The sequence below is a fragment of the Carassius gibelio genome, chromosome A18 (assembly GCF_023724105.1).
Source record: "Carassius gibelio isolate Cgi1373 ecotype wild population from Czech Republic chromosome A18, carGib1.2-hapl.c, whole genome shotgun sequence".
Lineage (NCBI taxonomy): Eukaryota > Metazoa > Chordata > Actinopteri > Cypriniformes > Cyprinidae > Carassius > Carassius gibelio.
In genome coordinates this window covers 8463483-8484075 of record NC_068388.1, presented here as the reverse complement: position 1 = coordinate 8484075, position 20593 = coordinate 8463483, and the positions used below count along the sequence as shown (strand labels likewise).

Below are 20593 nucleotides of genomic sequence, written 5' to 3'. Positions count from 1 at the left end.
AATATACTTTTCTAATATATATGTATTATCAATATTAGTAGATTTAAAATGTATTTTTAGCCCTGGACAAAATACTTCATTTCCCAGCAACCCGTGGGAAAGGAAGAAATGAATTTCAACTTTCAATTTATCTTAGCCTCACTCGTCCATCACTAACATACAGAAGCAACAGTTTGGAAATATTTGTCTGAATGCGACGACCAGTTTATAGAGTTCAAAGAGCAAACAATGGACATTCAGGGTGTAACTGGAGGGTAAGTTTTGCATTGTGGGTTTTAAATGGCAGACGAGGGCGTTTGTTCGTAGTTTTGGCATACATGCGTTTAAATCTTTGGCGAAAATTCAATTGTAGTGCAGTCCAAGACACTTGTGTTGATGGCCAAAGAATCCTGGTTAGACTCTTCCCTGCGCCGTTCATCTAAACTTGGGCAGGAGGTGTTGAAAAAAGCAAAGAGACAATCTGTTAGCTACTCAAGTACAATACCAAGTTCATCACCCGTGTTCAACCACAATGAAATAAACTCAGAGGTGTGTAGACTCAGTTGGTATTGCTTTGATCACTAAAAGTGATGTCCATGAGACTTATGCTTTGATTTATCTTCCCCCGTGTTACAGAGTGAAATTTTCCATTCAGAATTGGACCATGCTTTTTCAAAAATAGTTGAGTACATGTCAGAAACCACCAGACAATGCAAGGTGAAAATGTTTTGTTCATTAACTTGCACTTTGAGATTTGAATGAGAAAAAAATCTGTTATCTCTTTGACAGAAGTTTTATGAGACTATGCACCTTGCTCAGCCCAGAGAGCGAGAACACATCTGTCGCTACCATTCCCAGCAGATGTTGAGGACCGCAGACCAGAAACAGAATGCTAGTGCAGCCATCAGATGAGACACTGTAAGTACTGAACTTGACAAAAATATATGCCATACTTTTTTGCCATTATAGGGATTTCCACACTTGAAATAGTTAACCCTGGGTCATTCTAAACCTCAGTTAGATGGAATACTGGGTTATCTTTCTTTACGTTTCACACTGCTCAAAATTTATTTAGGGTTAACAATTAATCCTGGGTATTCGTATGCTGACATTTCAAACTGTACATTTCTAAACCAAGTGTTGATGTTCTTTGCATATTTGAAGAGTCTGTGTCTTTGATTGGACGCATGCAGTTGTTTACATAAAACCATACATAGGCTGTTGCAATTGCTATCAAGTTTTTCAGTGACTGTCCAAAGCACATGAATATGAGCCGGGTGATCAGGTGTCTGTTGCTAATTATCTAGTTGTAACATTCTAACACCACATTGCTTCACACTGGACATGTTTGGTTAATGGTTCAACAGTGCTCCAGTGAAGAGTTTCATACCCTGGGTAAAAAACAGTTCTAACTCTGCTTCTACAGTACAAGTGGGAAATGTTCCATTACCCAGTTTTAAAAGCTGATGATAAATTGGGGTCACAGTGTGAAATGTCATATTTTGTATGAACTTAACGTAAAAGCATAGTAAAATATGTTGGTTTTGAGCATAGAGGAACTATATTTAACCAGGCCATATTTACAAAGTTTATTCTGCAAATCCACTCTTTTGGTTCATCAACATATTTGTTTAAAGGGTTCATCAGAACCAGAGGATTTCTTTATTGAAGTGTCTCCAGGCACCTATTCCATCACAGCAGCCATGCAGGACCCAAAGTCACAGACGAAAACTGTCCACATCTATGCAGAAGAAAGCATGAGTCTTACATTCAAACTCGGAACCTCACCTGTATATTATTATATCTAAAATAAAGTGACTTAATTGAGGACTTGCACAATTGTAAATGCACTGACTTTTTTTTTTGAGTATTCATAAGTGTTATTGTTTAATATTCAGGAATATTTATATATTTGGGGGTGGAGGGTGGGGTGGAGGGAATCAGCAAAAGCTCACTGGCGATACTCAGAACACTTTGGCTGTGGAACTATCAGTTTAGTTGGCCTTGTGCTGATCCAAATATTTCCCTCATATTAACTCTTCTTTTTGGTGAATCAGGAACCAGCTTAAATAAAGAGCTGTGATTGGTCATCATAGTGTTATCTGTAGAGCTCCCAGAATTCCCAGTGTCCCTAGGCCAAGAATGGCTGACATTTGGAGACGGGACTGCTCTTCCTGAAATACCAAGAACACTCAGTGAGTCAGTACAAAATTATTTTAAGACAAAGGTTTCTTTTGTTTTTTTTTTGGCACTTGAATTTAGACCAAATAATTCTAAATTGTTTAGTTCACCTGCACATTTTCGTACCATGTACAGTACACTACTGTTCAAAAGTTTGTGGTCAGTATGATTATGATCAGATGATTATGATTTTTAATCATTATTTAAAAAAAAAAAACAGTTCTGATTTGGTGTTCATAAAAGTCTTGATAAAATACTTTGATAATTTTTTCAGGACTAAGAACAGCATTTATTTGAAATAGGAATATTTTGCAACATTGTGTCTTAACTGTAACTTTTAAACAATTTAATGCATCCCTTCCGAATTAAAATATTTATTTCTTTCAACAAACAAAAACATGCTGACCCCAAACATTTTATATATGGTAAAAAAAAAAAACTGTCAGTTCATTAAGTGTTTTTTTTTATTATTATTATTATATTTGTCCATTTTGACAGCTATATTGTAAATATTTTGTCATTACCTGGCTTCTTGTGCTGTGGTTCTGAAGATCCCCTTTTCCAATATCTCCAGGCCAGTCTGGTCTCAGGTTGAGCGTATGGCTTTCTCAGGCAGGAAATGTCTGTGTTTATTGATCGGTTCACAAGTTCTGACCTTGAAGGCCTGTGTTTCTCAGCTGCATTATCCTCCTCATTCTCATCTGAGTCAGAGGCTGATGATGAAGAACACGAAGGCACTTGTGTCTGTTGAGAGCTCTGTAGTTCTTTCAGTTGGAGATCTAATTTACTCTTCAGCTCATCTCTCCTTTGATTATTCAGTAGTGGAGATGGCATGAACACTGGCCAGCATCTCTTGACTGGACAGTGGCATGGTGGGATGGAGGGCAGACTGTGGTGGTTGCATTGGTGACATGGCAAATCAAAACAATTAATGGTGCCGCAGTGGGAAACCCTGTAGCAACATGGCCGAGATGAATAATGATGGAGGTCTTTGATAATTTGCTCATGATGAGATGCTGGAATCCATACTGACAGCTGTTTGGGAACATGAATTGTCATCCCATTCCAGAAGAGAACCTGGAGTCCCAAAAGACCTTCGTCACCTTTAATGAGACAACAGATTTGAGCCAATTCTCCTAGGTTTATTCATTTCTGCCTATCACTCATATGATGCTCAAAAAGTATTGGTTCAAAATCTGTATATACATCTTACTTTTAAGTGGATCTCTTGGCTCCATACCAGAGATGACTCTTCCAGGCCCATATCGTCTCATGTCTGGCTCCCACGGTGCCAGAACAGTGTCTCCTGGTACAATACTGTGCCTATGTGCACTGGCTAGACTGACCATATCAGGCTGGCAAATTGGTTGAATTGTATTTAATGTGTCCATGAATGTATTTCCTTCAGGTCCAAACTTATCAAACTCCACCGTGTAAAGATTTCCTCTGCCCTGGAGACAGACAAGAATTTTTTTTAATGTTTAATAAATTGTGATCTGGATTAAAAAAAAATCAGTATTATTTTGAATTTGAAGTGCTGACTATATTTAAAGAAACACTTTCTAAAAATTAGGTCAGTATTTTTATTATTTTTATTTTTAATTTTTATAAAAACATTTTTAAAGACATTTTTTAGGAAGAATGCATTAAAGTTAAGACATTTTTAATGCTACAAAAGTTTTTATATCAAGTTAAAGTTGTTCTTATGACCTTGCCATTCATTTAAGAAATAAAATCCTAAATATAAATATATATATATATATATCACAGTTTCCTCAAAAATAAGCGTTTTCAATATTAATTATAAATGTTTCTTGAATCTCAAATCAATGTAGGTAATAGCTGCTGAAAATTCAACTTTGCCACCACAGGAATAAATTACATATTAAATTAGATTTTTTTTTTTTTTTTTTTTTTATGAAATAACATTTGACAGCATTACTGTTTTTACATTATTATATATATATATTTTATCAAATAAATTCAACCTTGCTGACAATAAAAGGCTTTTTATAGAAACAAACCAACAGACCCCCCCTATTGACCAGGAGTGTTCATGATAATGTTCTTTATATTTATGGTACCTGATGTATGATTGTCCCTATGTAGTAAAACCCATCTATCTCTCTTCTGGCTAACACACGACAGCCAGGAAAAAGCTCAGCACCTCGCATTACCCTTGCAGATACACATGAAACTGTATTAAAAGGATTCATAGGGGAACACCTGCAAAGATATAAATCCACAATGTAATCAGTTCTTGCCTTTTGTCTTACTTACTCTCTTTCCAATTAAAAAAAACAAAAAAACTTACCAGTATGGTAAGGAACAGACACTTGTGAAGTTGTAGATTGGGACCTGATTGAAGTCCACTGAATTGCACGGGTCCTCAGAGTATGATGGCTTTTGAATCAAGTCATCCGTTGAATACAGCAAACTGACCTGTTCGTTTAAAAACATTACATTTTCAAATAAATGAATCTGATTAACAAAGGATAAACCTTATAAGTGGTGGACACCATACAAACATTCAATATCTCACCTGGTCCACGTTGCCAGCTGAGTTGAGCGTCATGACGTAACAGCTTCCTCTAGTGGTGGAGGTGATGCACTGCAAGAAGTCTGATATGTCCGTGTTCATGGGAGTCTTGTCAGAGATGTAAAATGGATTCACGGGGCGCGTCACCAGGGTTGATAATGAAGCTAGACATTGTGATGGGTTGTCTGGGAGACCGGTGGTCACCAAGTGGACAGAATGACAGACAGGGTCAGAGAAAGCTAAGGCCAGTGCTGAGTGGAGGTCTCTGCCAGGACTTGTCTGTAATGTGTGGATCCAGCTCAGTGCTTCATAGACTACATCAGGGGTGCAGGGCATCATGTGAGAAGACCACGGTGTTGACTAGTAAAATATAAGTCAAGTCAACTTTATGTGTATAGCGTATGATACAATACAGATTGTGTCAAAGAAGCTTTACAGTGTCAAACAGGAGAATAGTTTGCCAGTAATGCAAGTAATTAAATAATATAAGCCTAATCCTGCAATGGACCGACAATCTGTCCAGGGTTTATATTTGATTAAAAAAAATTAATAAACCAAACATGCAGCATCATCTATATTGGAGACTATAATACTGCATTGTCCAATACCGGAACGTGAGACATTAAAAACGTATACATATAAAATGATTCATTGTAAATTTACCTTGTATGAAAAGCTGATAATGTTGAAGAGTGAGTCTCTTAGTGAAGCTTTAGTAATCAAGGTTTGTATGATGAGATTCTTCACTGGTCCCAAAAAGCCATTCATTCCCACAGAGGAGTCCAGAACGAAGGTGATATTTCTGCCTTTACCCATGAACAAGGGAAGGACACTTTGGCTGTGAGATACCTGAGGCATTGATGACATTATCAAGTCTGACAGAATTATCTGCAACACAGTAGAATTTTCTCATTCGCAGCTGAATTAAGGACCGATCCGACTAACTTCTGGTAACACAAATAGCCTAGCTTTTTTCATCTTTTCATATAGAACGCAAATGTAAAAATTAAAATACAAATAAAACAAACACACAAAAAAGTGTTCATACCGTTCTTGTTTCCCAAAACACAGTTTTGTACGGTCTCTGGTAATGACCTGCTGAACAATGATTCCTGTCTCTACTGTGTACTGTTGCCATAGTGAGCCACTGTCCATCTAGTGACATCTGATGTGTATGGAAACAGGTTTTAAAGTGATAGTTCACACAAAAATTAAAATCTGTCATAATTTACTCACCGTCAAGTTATTCCAAACCTGTATGAATTTCTTTCTTCTGCTGAACACAAAAGAACATTTTTTTGAAGAATGAACCACTCTACAGGCATTAATTTTATTAAGGCTCTTGAAATGACTTGTGCCATTTATTTATAATTCAGCATTCTGAAAGTAGGATTATTTTGTGTTATAGAAGCAATAGTAAAAGGAAGGGATAAAACTTTTAGAAATGTTGTTTGACAAGAAATGCCATTAAATGTTATCCTGCACCATAAAGGGAAACCTGAACCTGATTCCTGAACCTGAGTGCAATGACGTCCATCCTGTCACAGACTCTCAGTCCTAAAATAGATTTATATACTGTCATCTCCTCTTCCGCTGAAGCAGAAGTGAGGAGGATGACATTGAAGTGAGAAAAGCTGATGCAAATACATGTTTTCGAAAAAGGAACCAACAGATTAAGAAATATTGCAAATGCAGAAAATCTCAAGAAAACTGAAATAACCATTCCTTCATTTGCAATTCGCCTGCAAAAATGGACTTGCAATGGAATGCACACTTATTTTTCTATGGTATACATGCTATGCTATGGACTGTTGTAGTCTTTAGGATCTTATGGCTTGAATTTTGCTTTAATTTTTTGCATAAATATAATAATTAATATAATAATAATATAAAATAATTTTTATTCTTCTGGTTTAATCATTTTTTATAATTCTTTAGAATTTAAACAGAGCACTCCATATTCTCCTTCAGTCAAAAGTAAAGGCAAAGCCTTTCTACTGCACTGCATTGCCCAAGCATCCTCGCTCCAGCTATGACATAATACAATTCAAAATGGCTACCAAGCCTTCTGTGACACACTGTAAAAATGTGCTGTTATAAATACAATAAAACCACTGGGAATTTCATTACTTTCGAAGAAATGCAAACAAAACCCGCCGCATCCATCCGCCAAATTAATTTGTCACGGGTAGACATTACTGTAGTAGATTTGCTTATTCACGCTTGAACAATACACACAGCAGACCCGAATGGCGTCCCTAAGGTGCCCCTGAACGAGAATTTCTGACAGCACAAATTCGCATGAACGGGCGTTCAGCCAATGGGAGCGCGGCGGTGGTCTGCTTCAGCCAATCACATATTCGTATTAAGGATCAGTTGGAGAAATGCTTCCTATATTCAGGTTCTGGGGTTGTATTTTCTACACAGCGTTTCCTGCCCTGGTGCATGGTGGTCGAACGAAGGGATTGTTGGAAAATTTTCGGAGGTTAGTATATAAATGTGTTTTTACCCAGTGTGCCTTGTTTCCTCAGGCGCCGCTTAGCCTGAGAGTGCAATGATGGAATTGTGGAGGAAGTCTATGTGGGATACAGAATGAAATAAACGAGTGAAAACGCATCGGAAGCGGTGTTTTATTTATTGAAAGCAGTTGGACTCGGGGTTGTAATCGGTTGAAACATTCTAACGTTAGAATTCTGATTGTCAAGTTACCGCAGCAGCGACTTTAGTTTGGGCTAACGATCGGTGCTTTATGTTTAAACGCCTTTATAAGGCACAATATTGCTTTGTGTTACTTAGTATTGCATAGTAACGTGAATCGCAACGGTGATTTTAGTATGTAAACATTAGGAAACGGCAGAGGTAAAACGCGAGCATTATTGTAGCATATTTGCTAACATGTGATGAACAGTTAGCATGACAGATGTCTTGTCAACTTGTACATCTAATAAATTGTGAGAAACTGTAGCCGGGCTCCATTTGAATCCCTGCCCAAATGTTTATATAATCCTAGTGTTATTATTATTATTTTTTTTACAACGTTGTTTCCTAACTATTTGACTAAAATGGGCATTAGTGATTAAATGCCCGCTTTAACAGAGTATTTGCATGCGACACGTGCCGAATAGCAAAAAATATGAACTCTTTTTGCAGGAAGCTAACCAGTATATTCTACGGCAGGGAGTTTTAATATTTTTATTTTTTGATTATAATTCTATAATACATATATACTTTTTGTGTTACTAGTACTTTTATTGTAAGTTTTGTGTGTGTGTGTTTATATATATATATATATATATATATATATATATATATATATATAATTGTAGTAATACATACATATTTTAGGATTCTAATAGTGGCAAATTATCATAGAATCCTTTGGGGATCAGTGGTTCACTTTTTAATTCCTGACTATTAGGTATTGTAGTCATTGCTGGTATATATTTAATTTTATCACTACTAATTGAATAGATACTAAAATGTGTTTAATTGGTACAAGTAACATGATTACTATTACTAGAAGAGTGTTAAGTGAACCATAACATCATGAGTCATAAGTATATGTTAAGTAAAAACTCAAGAAAAGAAAAAAAGTGAGATAAGAAATGTAACCTAAAGCTGAAAGAGAAACTAGTATCTACTGGAATTTAAATAGTATCTAAGAAATAATTTCTAGTTGTTTAAGTTATTAATTTAAATAGAAATGGTACCCAAACATTTTGACTACTAGTGTTGATTTCTGGACTAATATTGGAGTGCTACCAGTTGATTTCTGAATCACAATACACCGTTATAATACAACTATATAATGAATAAAGTATTTTTAAAATGTGAAAGTACTAGGACAAAAACAGATACTAGTTAGTCTTAAGAAATGCATAATAATGACTTGCTATAGGACAGAACATTAGCAAGTCACGCAAGAACAGTTCTAAACAATACTGGATTAGTAATAGTACTAGCATTAACTATATCAGATAATTCTTTTTAATATGTTTAAATCTTTAAAAACTGGGCCATACAGGAGGAGTACTAAAGCACAAAAGTCATAATTGATAACTAAGAATATAATATCCTTCCATATTTTCATTTTATGTTTGCAGTATGTCAAATTTATATTGTTAAAGTAGTTATTGGACTATCTGTCTCTTTTTTTTTTTTTTTTTTTTTTTTTATTAAATAAAGAGTACTAAAAAACCCACCAATAAATCAAAGCCTTGATTGGCCATGGGTTTTAATAGTAAATCTTTAATGGCTGTTGGTTGGTTTGTACAGGAAGATCATGCTCTTAGCCCAGGTGAACCGGGACACCCAGGGCATGGAGTTTCAAAGTATGGATGGGGACCCACAGCAGGTCACCCTTTGCCTGACCGAGGCAGTAACAGTTGCAGGTGAGGTGGATGTATATTAAATCTATACAGCAATATTATATTTTGTTCCTAGTGCAATGTTGACTCATAATGGCCATCTGTAATCACACAGATGACAGCATAGAGGGAATGGACACTGTGAGTTTGCAGGCTGTGACTCTGGTGGACGGCTCTACAGCATACATCCAGCATAGCCCTAAAGGTATTGTAACTGCACTAAGGTATTGTATATTCACTAATATATATACATCAGGTTGTTCGTTTGACTATTTCTATATAGACTATATTTGAGAAATAAAATACTAAGAAATGTTATTTGCTCGATTGAGGATGTCCTGCATTCCATTTATCATACAGCAAATATTGTGTAGTTACAAAACCTGCACAAATTTTACTGCTTGGTCACTTTTCCAATCTTACAGCATACAATAGTTTCTCTCACAGAAAATAAAATAATGGAAGGACAAGTGATTCAGCTGGAGGATGGATCTGCTGCTTATGTTCAGCACTTACCAATGTCTAAATCAGGTATTTCATATGGATTTCATTCTGATAGATGCAGCTTTATGATCAGTGACTGTCTTACTACGATAAGACTAGATATGACATAGACAACTTCTGTGTTATAAAGACCATACAACATTTGCCTTTATGTTTTTAAACATTTCTTAGGTGGAGAAGGATTGAGACTAGAAGATGGGCAAGCTGTGGAACTGGAGGATGGAACAACTGCTTACATCCATGCACCCAAAGGTCTGTCTCTTAAAAATATATATATATATTACTGTATATTGTGTATCATACAGACACTATATTCTTTTTAAGACATTACTTTTCAGCTTAAAGGAGTAGTTCACCCAAAAATGAAAAATTGCTCAGGCCATTCATGATGTAGATAAATTAGTTTTTTTCATCTGAAAACATTTGGAGAATTAATGTGTTTGTAATGAACGAATCCATTAAGGTGTTTTTAACTTCAAACTGCTTCTGGAGTCCTCTAACCATAATATATATATATATTATTAGTGCATTTTTGGGTGAACGAGTCCTTTAAATGTTGTGTTTGTTATCAAATGAGCAAATCTCCATGTATTTCATCTTTTTAGAATCATATGACCAGGGCGGTTTACAGGCTGTTCAGCTGGAGGATGGCACCACTGCATATATTCAACATATGCCTCCATCTAACACTATTTTGGCCATTCAGGCAGATGGTACTGTAGCAGACTTACAGACAGAGGGCACAATTGATGCTGAGACTATCAGTGTGCTGGAGCAATACTCTGTTAAGGTTAAGATCATTACCCTGTCACTTATTCTGTATTCATATTCCTCATTGTGTGTTCATATGGTTTAGTTCACCTATTCTTTGTGTTAATTCATAAATTAATGTGGAATGGAATGCTAAACCAATTAAACTTGTGTATATATACTTTATGTACTGTATATGAATCTCCTTTTTGTTAATTTGTATCACATTACTGTTCATGTTTAGAGAAAGCATTAAGTTTATGTAAATTTACCCTTAAATCCATAAAAAAAATACTAATATATATATTTCATATCTTTTGCAGATGGAGGCCACAGAATGTAGTACTGGGTTACTTGGTAGAGGGGACTCTGATGGTGTGCATATGCAGGTACTGTCTCTACTGAAAACTATTTTCTGCATTTATTAAATACAGAATTTATAAAATGAATACTTTGCATGTTAATGAAGCAGTGACACACTTTTGTGTGCTCAGATTATACTGCAGGGTCAAGACAGCCAGTCAACTAAAGTCCAGCATGTTGGGGAAAAAGCCTTCAGATGTGAACATAAGGGATGTGGCAAACTCTACACTACTGCTCACCATCTGAAGGTGAAATCACGCAAGAGAGAAGACATGCAGTACACATTTCACCGTGTTTGGATGTGTGCTTGGTCTCTGTATTAATTTATCCACTTCTGGAAATATTTTTAGGTACATGAAAGATGTCATACTGGGGATAAGCCATACACTTGTGAACAAATGGGTTGTGGCAAAAAGTTTGCAACGGGTAAAGACTTTTTAGAAAACATTTTTTTTTTTCCTCTTCCAACATTTTTGCACATTCATTTCTTTTCTTTTTTTTCTCACTGCTGTTTTCAAGGGTATGGTCTCAAGAGTCACGTCCGAACACACACTGGAGAGAAACCGTATCGATGTCTGGAGCTTAACTGCTTCAAGTCTTTCAAAACCTCTGGAGACTTACAAAAACACACAAGAACACATACAGGTGTTTGTCATATTTACCTGCCTGTTATAATGGTTTCATCTAGTTTATAATATTACGTTGTCTATTATTTTAAAAATTTAGCTCTGTTTTTAAATTTGTGATTAATGTTGCATAACTGTTCATATTGTAGGCGAAAAACCATTTACATGTCCATTTGAAGGCTGTGGGAGATCTTTCACCACATCCAACATTCGTAAAGTTCACATCCGTACTCACACAGGCGAGAGGCCCTACTACTGCTCTGAACCCAGCTGTGGAAGGGCCTTTGCTAGTGCCACCAATTATAAAAACCACATGAGGATTCACACAGGTATTTGTCCTATTTGCTCTAACTGCTTCCAAAATCAAATTAAGCATACATTTCAAAGAAATCAGAAGCTTCGAAGTTGCAAGCGGTATAGGTGTAATTTCACACTATAAGCTCAAAAGTATGTTTGTCTTATCATATTCAGGTGAGAAGCCGTACGTATGCACAGTTCCTGGCTGTGACAAGCGTTTCACTGAATATTCCAGCTTGTACAAGCACCATGTAGTTCATACACCCTGCAAACCCTACAACTGTAACCACTGTGGGAAGACGTATAAGCAGATTTCGACCTTAGCCATGCATAAACGGACAGCACACAATGACACCGAGCCCATAGAAGAGGAACAAGAAGCTTATTTTGAGCCTCCAGCAGGTCTGTTTACTTTGAGGTTGTCTGGCAACAAACAATGACCATCTTATATTGATTAACTAAAAATGTGAATTTTGAAATTGCATCTTTTTCAGAGGCCATTGATGACCCTGGGTTAATGTATACTCCAGCAGTAGTGGAAGATGACTCTGGGTCTGAGCAGGTGTCAGGATCAGAGGTCATGGGACAACAGCATGTGGCTCTCATATCTCAGGATGGCACACAACAGGTCAGTAATGACTTGAATACATGTAGACCACTTTATTGATCACACACAATATAATCAAGACCTATTTTATTTCATGCTTAAGTACTGTACTCAGACTTCATACTACTGTAATACAAGCTATTGGAAGGTAGTTGATCTGCAGTTATCTTCCAGGTAAATACTTATAGTCTTTTCCCTCTCAGATTCTGTCTCAAGCAGATATTCAGGCCATGGGAGGCACAATTACCATGGTAACACAAGAAGGAACCACCATAACCATCCCTGCACATGAAGCAATGCTTTCCTCAGGGGGATCACATTCTATTACTATGGTGTCCGCAGATGGTACAGAGGGACAGGTAAGTGTTGATACTGTATAGGGATAGTCCACCAAAAAATGAAAATTTTGTGATCACTTACTAGCCCTCATGTTGTTCCAAACCTGTATGAATGTCATCCTTCTGTGGAACTAAAGAAGATATTTTGTAGAATGTTGGTAATCAATTACCATTTCAGAATTCTGTTGCATTTTTTGTCCACATTATGAAAGACAGTGGGACACAAAACTGTGAAAATGTTTTGTTTATTTATATACAGGGTTGCAGTGACATGAGGACGAGTAAAATATGACCAATTTTTTGACAAACATGTTTTTTTATTGGCCCATCCCTTTTACTAGCTTGTGTTCTACCGCGGAACTCCTTTATATAACTAAATACACACAAGTTGAGCTTATTATGTAAAATGTTTATTTGTGTTTTAGGTGGCTATTGTGACGCCAGATATGTCTGGGTACCAGACAGAAGAGGGGGAGCTCATACAAGATCAGGAACAGCATGTTGTTTCCACAAGCCCACACCCAGTCACGCTGCTGGCTACTTCTAACGGCACACACATAGCTGTGCAGGTATAGAACATATACACAAACGTCATGGACTCTTCCTCTCACAGTCACATTAACATGCACAGTTGGGAGGGGTTGCAAAACTTAAATCATGTGTTTACTTTGCCTGAGAGTAAATAATAAAATGCAGTTAATGCCGTAAACCTTCCAAGCTCCATTTAGGGTGGGAACATGCAATTATTCTCAAAAGACTGTGTTTGGGGCTTGCAACTTATTTCCATTAGGTGCGTGTTTTTAGGATTCGTGTTAATGATGTAGGTCCCAACTGAATTGGTATTATGGTTCTGTAGGTCTTACATTTGGAAACTTTTGAACGAAAATTTGCTTCGATCCGCATCTCGGCATGATATAAGTTATATTAAACTAGGCCAGATCAAATGTAAAAAAAAAGTTTACTTTTTTCCACTTTAAAAAAAGGACATTTTACACCGAAGCAAAAATCTTTTTGTCTTCTGATGACTTAATGTGCATAAATGTGATTTACAGTTTTATGGAGCATTGAGAGAGAAAATGAGTGCAGAATGGATGTGACCGTAAACTTTAAATGTATCCTTCACCAGTTTTATGCTCTAATGAATAAAAATTCTAGCTTATAAATAACAAGTTTAATGTGATAATAGTTAAAATCAGTAGCAGAAAATAATATAATAATTATGATTAGTCATTGTATCACTTTGTCTTTATTTTGCACTAATGGAGAACTAATTGAGAGAACTGGTCTAGTCAAATCAACAATGTATTGATCTTTACACCGACGTGCCTTTCATTTCTGATTAATGTGGCCTCATTGCCAACAAAGGGGAAGTGTCTTGTTTTCTAGAAAAGGGAAGCCTGTGTTAGGTTGTGGGTACCATTGACCAAAACAATTTTGAAATTACTCGTTGAACTGCATCTGTAAACATGTTTTTTTTTTTCACTTTTTCCCCTCTTAGCTCAGTGATCAGCCCTCTCTAGAAGAAGCCATCAGAATAGCATCAAGAATACAGCAAGGAGAAACCCCTGGCATGGACGATTAACTCACATTGTAAAACTTATCACTGTGAACTAAACTTCTCAAGGATTGATGTGTTGTGAGTGAGTATGTATGCAAGTCTGGGTATTGAAATTTGTCAAGGATCATAGTTTTTCATAATGCTAATAGCTATATACCAAGAAGATATTTTTGTGTGGATATGTACATAACTGTTTTAAAAGTAGTTTTTTTCTGTATATATTTGATTATGCTATTTTTTGCAAGCTGTTAAGAAAAGGTCTACAATTATGATTAAAAAAAGAAAAAAAATTAATTGTATTGTATTCTTTAACTTAAAAAAAAAAAGTTTAAACTGATTAGCATTCAATTCATATTTACCATATACACAATGGGTACTTTCCAGACATGGTGGGCTTTATGTACAATATACTAAGTGACTGGAAAGTCTGTTAATATGTTTATGTAAAAAAAAAAATCAATAATGAAACTTACAGACTCGTTACGTGATTGCTATTGTTAACGGATTGCCTGCAATTCTACTGTAGAACCTCTGCAATCAAAACAAACCCATGTGGCTAATTTACACAACCATGAACACACACACACAAAAAAAGCATTAATCTCATCAAATATAATGTCATGTTATTCATTTAATGTGTTCCTTTGTCACAAAGAACGGATCACATTGTGTCATAATGAAAGCCGATCAAGATCAACTCCAAGATCAAACGAGACTGTTACACATATGAAAGAAACGCACTCGCGCCAAATTGAGGTCACAGCCCTTCTTGCGCACTTCGAGGGAGGGACTTGCGGACGTACAGCTCCTCCCATCTTTTAAACTTTGGAAGTCGGCACTCATTGGAACATTCCACGTCACATGACCAACGGTCGCGGGAAGACTTTGACCACGCTTGTTGGTGGGAGGAGTAGCTCGCCATTCAAAATAGTTTTGTAAACATTATTGTCTTAAACGTTGCTGTTTTGGATGCTTTGACATGTTTTGAGAGTTTGACCTTTTAGTTCGGCGTCTCCTATATCCCTTAATTATTATTAGGATTCTTTTTTTCAAGTTCTTTAGATATCAGTTGGAAGTTTGTGGAGCAGCCATTTTTTTCATTTGAAACGTCGCCGTGGACACTGGTTAATACGATTACGACGTCTTTCGGATTTTATGCGACTACACCGAGCTCGTTTGGACTTGTCACGGACATATCGTTCAGCGAGAGAAGATATTTTACTCTGATAATTTAACAGACTGTTTTCCTTTCGGAACAATTTGGGAATCACATCGCCGTTTTTCCAAGACCGTTCATCAGCGCTCGGGTTGTTGCATTGCAAGACCCGTAATAGATATGTTTATCTAGACCACATCATCTCTACCTGATTTTTCAGCCAGTTAGGCTGTGTTTTATAGTTTTAAACTACTTGCTTTGTTTGTTTGTTTTTTTTTTTTTTTTACAAAAACTGAACTTTTGCCTAAAAGATGAATTTCGTTACACGGAGGCACGGCAAGTCTCCAAATATTAAACCCGTTCGCCAGAAGTTGCAGTTTTCGGCCAGTGATGGTGAAGAAGACGGCATTGAAGATCCGAACAACAGCACCGGGGCCGAGTCGGGCTTCACGGAGTTGGACTCCCCGGTATCCGTGCGGCGCAGCAGCGGTAAGAGGCCGGAGGACATGGGCGGCGGCAGCAGTCCTCTCAGCCGAACCAGAGACGACGACGAGTCCTGGGATGAAGAGGGCTTCGGATCACCTTCTCGCGCAAAACACGATTTTTACATGAAACGCTCTCCATCGCCACGAAAAAGTCCCCAGGCTTACGACAGCTCACCTGAGAGGAGTTACATTCATGATGACATGGAAGGATCCAGCTCTCCTGTCCCGGACTGTCCTGACACACCACCCCATAAAACCTTCAGAAAACTACGTCTGTTTGACACCCCTCACACCCCAAAGGTACGTATTCACTGATAGACAAAATTCGAAATTGTATTTGGTGTGAATATAGAATTGTATTTTTATATTTTGTTTACGTTTGTATTATTAGCCCACCCCACCCCAAGTTGTTATTTTTCGAAAACTAAGTTATGATTTAAAAAGGCAGTCCTGAGCCTTAACCAGTTGGATGAGTTCACCTAAAGACTGACCCAGATACTGGACGAAAGTTGTGTAACACCAGTGAATCAGTCTATTGATACCAGCACATCATTACATCATCTGAAATGTGTAATGTTAGGGCTTTCCCCTGTTTTTGTGTCTTGACTTGAGACCTGTTCTTCTGCTGTGATGTTTGCTTCAGGAATGCAATTAGTTAATTATGCATATCATTGTATCTACAGAGCTTACTGTCTAAGGCCAGGACGATGGTATCGACGGAACGGAGAGTCGCCCTGTTTTCTAATGTGGATTCCACCAGCAAAGCCTGTCTGGACGCAAGACGAAACCAGACACCCCTAGTAAACATCAACCCCTTCACACCAGACTCCATTCTGATGCAGTCATCGACACTACAAAGAAATAACAGGAAACGAGCACACTGGAATGAGTATGTTGACCATAGTTCAAACATGTCTTTTCTAGCATCTCCTCATGCTTTTTTTCATAAACAAGTTAACCTCTAGTTTACGGACCGCCGTTAAGTAGTTTTAATAGAATGAAACACTCGGACCATCTTGGACAGGTGTGGCACAGGTTTGCAGGACTGAATGGTCGTTAAATCCGTTTCCTAATTATGTTCGAAGACAAAAAGTTGGCGAGGAACCAGCCCCTCGTGTTCGCTCACTCACCGCGCCATGTGCTTAGTCAGGCCTCTCTGCTGCCCCTAGTGTTTGATGTCTGTATTTACATCCTTTTTTATAATGTCTTTAGCAGCTCATGTGGGGAGGACATGGATGCAAGTGATCCTGAGATAGAGGATGAGCTCATTCCTCCCTCAAAGGTAAAATTTAATTAATTATAATTATGAATTACTTTTATTGACTATTAGTTTTATGTACGTTTTTATCTAATGAACCACTTAACTTTTTTGACTGAAGCTGAAATTGACTGCTTTTTAAATCAGACTTTGGACTTTTTGCATGTCAAAGATTCTGTTTGGATGTTAATATTAGTTTATAGCCAGGATTTTAAGCTTTGCAATACTTTTATTGTGTCAGGAACTTGAAAGCACCCCTAGTTACTCTAGTTAAGTATTGCTTTATTTTCATGTTTAATTAAAACAGATTTTTTTCCACAGAGGATAACTATGATGGAGAATAACATGATGTCCAGATACGCGTCTGAATTCCATGAGCTGGAGAAGATTGGTTCTGGAGAGTTTGGTTCTGTTTTCAAATGTGTCAAGAGGTTGGACGGCTGTATCTATGCCATCAAACGTTCTAAAAAGCCCCTGGCAGGCTCTGTGGATGAGTGAGTGAACAAGATTTTTTGAATACTATTCTATACCTCATAACACCAGCTGTTGAATGGAGATTCTTATTGCTTTTTATTTATTCCTATGATTTCTACCCCAATAGGCAAAATGCACTTCGTGAGGTATATGCACATGCAGTTCTTGGACAGCACCCCCACGTCGTGAGGTATTATTCTGCTTGGGCAGAAGATGACCACATGCTGATCCAGAATGAGTACTGCAATGGAGGAACCCTGTCTGATGTTATTGCTGAGAACAATAGACGCTTACACTTCCTGTCTGAGATGGAGCTGAAGGATCTGTTGCTGCAAGTCTCTCGTGGACTCAAGTACATTCATTCTACAGCACTTGTTCACATGGATATCAAGCCAAGTATGTATATACTCATTATACCCTTTAAAATATATTTTTGATGTATTTTGGAGTTATAGTCTCTCTCTGTCTCTCTCTCTCTCTCTCTCTCTCTCTCAATATATAGATATTAATTCTTTTTTTTTTTTCAGGCAATATATTCATTTCACGCAAACCTGTTGCCACTGTAGAGGAATTTGAAGATGAAGAAGATGGTCCCATCACAAGTGTAGTTTACAAAATAGGTAAGATACAAAAATTGCATCCCCAGATGATGGTAAAGTTTTATCAAGATTTGGCTTTATGAACTGGGCAAGATTTTGACAGTAATTTATCTACTAGGTGATCTAGGTCATGTTACAACGGTGACCAGTCCACAAGTCGAAGAAGGTGACAGCAGATACCTGGCAAATGAAATTCTTCAAGAGGTAAGCACTTTTATTCATACTTGGTCTTAAAGAAATTCCTTGCAGGTCATAGTTTTTTGTCATGTACTAATTTTGCTGTTAATGCCTTCAGGACTACAGCAACCTGAAAAAGGCAGACATATTTGCCCTGGCTCTGACTGTAGTCAGTACCTCTGGAGCAGAGCCCCTTCCCACCAATGGGGAAAATTGGCATAAAATCCGACAGGGCATCCTGCCCCATATCCCACAATTGCTTTCTCAGGAATTTTTAAGCTTATTAAAGGTAGGGTTTCTACTACAAAGAATTAATTATATCAACTTCTCTCTTAGTGCTTTCAGTTTTGCCAGAACTGCATTGATTGGGGTGTTGAACGTTTGATTAAAATGTGCATATATCCTCCTGACAGCTTATGATCCATCCTGACCCGACACGGCGACCCTCAACCTCTGACCTTATCAGACATCCCGTTCTTCTGACTGCTTCTAGAATGAGTGCTGACCAGCTGCGTGTAGAGCTCAATGCTGAGAGATTCAAGAACGCACTTCTGCAGAAGTAAGTGATATATTCTTCCATTTACATGGACCGATTTCAGGCTTAATTTTGAAGTATTTTACTTGTTAAAAAATGGTATTGTTGGAAAATAAACATTTTATTTTTATTTTTTAACTGAAATAAGAGGTCTGATTTTCGTTTCTCAGGGAGCTAAAGAAAGCTCAGATGGCAAAGGCTGCAGCAGAAGAGATGGTTCTGTCCACAGACCGTGTTCTTACACGTTCAACAGTCCAATCCAGCTCCAGAACTTCTCGACTCGTCGGGAAAAAGATGAACCGTTCCGTTAGTCTCACTATTTACTGAACTGAACCTAAAGACAAAGGAGATGACCAGTCCTAAGTGGGAACTACAGTGGTGCTTATCAAAGACTTGGGGACACAGACAGTTTTGTCTGTAGCCAGAAGGAGGACACGGACTGTTTTGTGACTTACAGTGCTTATACTGTTTGGTACAAGTACCATTGTCTTTACTGAAGCTTGGGTCCTTCTGCATTGTATTGGCACTCTGAATACATAATGCAGATCTGGATTACCATTTAGGTTTGTTTTCTCAAAATCTCTTGACAGAATTGCCTTAAGACTTTTAGTATAGTTCTGCCTTCCAAATCTTTGCTTTAAGTTTCATAGGTAAGGATCAAAATGGTCTCCCTGCACTTGCTTTCTCAGAGGTGCAGTGTTGCTCTTTACCAAATGGGAGATGTGTGCCCCTATTGAGCCCTGTTATGTGAATGTACCAGATCAAAGATTTGTGCACCTTACTGCCTGTGATAAATGCCTGTTGGGCCACAGAAGTTGGGGCTCGAGTTAGATTGCCATTAAATGAGCACTTTGGAGGCAATGGTGAGCTTGCCACAAAAAAACCTGCTGCTATTCATGTTCGTCTGTATCCAGTTAGGGTTGGAAGATTTTTTTTTTCTTTACTTTTAAATCATTTTATCCATCCAAACAAGCTATATTTCATAATCTCATCATCATAATAGATTTTGTGCTCCAGTAACTGTTTCCTTTTTAAATCCTCCCATTTCTTTTTTTTTTTTTTTAATTTGTCCAGTCTTGAATTTAACCATGTGATAAACCAAGCCTAAAACTGGAAGCAAACGATGATTTAAATGTACACATGCTTTCTAAATCTCCAACCCTGTTTGTAGCATTAAAACAATCTTTGTCCGGTTCAACTGATGTCCTTAGTTAATAATGTATAATTCTGACTTTTGTGTTACTTCAACTACATAGATGGGGTACTGTTTAGATTTGGTCTTGTTAATACTAAAAAACTTCATTTTGTCTTTAAATCCGTTCATTTTAATAAACTGTTTTCACGTAAAAATGCCTAGTATGATTTATATAAACTTCAATAGTATGCCAATTTGCAGTTACTTTAGAGTGAAGAGCTGAGGGGGATTTTTTTCTTATTCTTTTGAGTAGTTTGTTTTGAGTAGTTAATTCCATTGATCTGTTGACACAAAAAACGTAAATGTACTATAAAAACAAACTGTAAGTTTCAGAACTAAACTTTTTCGTTAGTCTAAAAAAAAATGACAGGTTGTGTAACTTTGGCAACATTATTGTAAGAACCGCCTCCACAGATGAAGATCAACGCCTGCTTCTACGTCACTAGCTGTTTATATCATTCCAATAACGTTAGACGTTTCCAAGTATATATATATATATATATATATATATATATATATATATATATATATATATATAAGGCAGTTCATTATCCATGCTCAAGCAACTTGCTGTTTCTATGGCTACGTTACCCTCTGGCGAATAT

The 20593-nt window shown here is 37.1% G+C and overlaps 3 protein-coding genes across 7 annotated transcripts; 2 read left to right on the top strand and 1 right to left on the bottom strand.

Moving 5' to 3' along the window:
- Positions 1-1543: 1543 nt before the first annotated feature.
- ca18h11orf16 (chromosome A18 C11orf16 homolog) lies at positions 1544-6996 on the bottom strand. 3 transcript variants are annotated; one of them, XM_052531727.1, is made up of 11 exons: positions 6830-6996; positions 5936-5975; positions 5748-5864; positions 5363-5587; positions 4703-5059; positions 4475-4602; positions 4245-4386; positions 3374-3611; positions 2685-3263; positions 1935-2153; positions 1544-1720 (listed from the first exon to the last, which is right to left on the bottom strand). In XM_052531727.1, exons 1-10 carry the CDS (start codon positions 6859-6861, stop codon positions 1969-1971), a joined length of 2043 nt encoding a protein of 680 aa, XP_052387687.1. In that variant the 5' UTR covers positions 6862-6996; the 3' UTR covers positions 1544-1720; positions 1935-1968. The 3 variants fall into 3 exon arrangements, with proteins under 3 accessions (XP_052387687.1, XP_052387688.1, XP_052387689.1); XM_052531728.1 differs by having other exon boundaries at positions 1544-2153; positions 5936-5972; XM_052531729.1 differs by having other exon boundaries at positions 1544-2153; positions 5363-5548; positions 6830-6995.
- A 27-nt stretch (positions 6997-7023) lies between these two features.
- znf143b (zinc finger protein 143b) lies at positions 7024-14403 on the top strand. 2 transcript variants are annotated; one of them, XM_052531731.1, is made up of 16 exons: positions 7024-7184; positions 8975-9090; positions 9182-9271; positions 9514-9597; positions 9742-9822; positions 10176-10360; positions 10644-10709; positions 10815-10931; positions 11034-11109; positions 11203-11328; positions 11459-11638; positions 11781-12008; positions 12101-12234; positions 12417-12572; positions 12977-13120; positions 14050-14403. In XM_052531731.1, the coding sequence occupies exons 1-16, from the start codon at positions 7084-7086 to the stop codon at positions 14131-14133; spliced, it is 1968 nt and encodes a 655-aa protein (XP_052387691.1). In that variant the 5' UTR covers positions 7024-7083; the 3' UTR covers positions 14134-14403. The 2 variants fall into 2 exon arrangements, with proteins under 2 accessions (XP_052387691.1, XP_052387690.1); XM_052531730.1 differs by having other exon boundaries at positions 9502-9597.
- A 132-nt stretch (positions 14404-14535) lies between these two features.
- Positions 14536-20143, top strand: LOC127934382 (wee1-like protein kinase 1-A). Of its 2 annotated transcripts, none has more exons than XM_052531733.1 (10): positions 14536-16050; positions 16434-16639; positions 16966-17032; positions 17330-17502; positions 17610-17878; positions 18010-18102; positions 18200-18285; positions 18377-18547; positions 18672-18817; positions 18964-20143. In XM_052531733.1, the coding sequence occupies exons 1-10, from the start codon at positions 15577-15579 to the stop codon at positions 19118-19120; spliced, it is 1842 nt and encodes a 613-aa protein (XP_052387693.1). In that variant the 5' UTR covers positions 14536-15576; the 3' UTR covers positions 19121-20143. The 2 variants fall into 2 exon arrangements, with proteins under 2 accessions (XP_052387693.1, XP_052387692.1); XM_052531732.1 differs by having other exon boundaries at positions 16963-17032.
- The last annotated feature ends 450 nt before the right edge of the window (positions 20144-20593 follow it).

Bases quoted from the DNA above. Each gene is read 5' to 3' on its own strand.
- znf143b (XM_052531730.1), top strand. From the start codon at position 7,084: ATGCTTCCTATATTCAGGTTCTGGGGTTGTATTTTCTACACAGCGTTT. The intron at 9,091-9,181 runs GTGAGGTGGATG...GTAATCACACAG, and splicing joins CGAGGCAGTAACAGTTGCAG to ATGACAGCATAGAGGGAATG. The intron at 9,272-9,501 runs GTATTGTAACTG...AGCATACAATAG, and splicing joins CATCCAGCATAGCCCTAAAG to TTTCTCTCACAGAAAATAAA.
- LOC127934382 (XM_052531732.1), top strand. From the start codon at position 15,577: ATGAATTTCGTTACACGGAGGCACGGCAAGTCTCCAAATATTAAACCC. The intron at 16,640-16,962 runs GTATGTTGACCA...TAATGTCTTTAG, and splicing joins AAACGAGCACACTGGAATGA to CAGCTCATGTGGGGAGGACA. The intron at 17,033-17,329 runs GTAAAATTTAAT...TTTTTTCCACAG, and splicing joins AGCTCATTCCTCCCTCAAAG to AGGATAACTATGATGGAGAA.
- ca18h11orf16 (XM_052531727.1), bottom strand. From the start codon at position 6,861: ATGCGGCGGGTTTTGTTTGCATTTCTTCGAAA. The intron at 5,976-6,829 runs GTAATGAAATTC...TTTTGTGTTCAG, and splicing joins TTGTTTGCATTTCTTCGAAA to CAGAAGAAAGAAATTCATAC. The intron at 2,154-2,684 runs GTAATGACAAAA...TTGGTATTTCAG, and splicing joins ACCACAGCACAAGAAGCCAG to GAAGAGCAGTCCCGTCTCCA.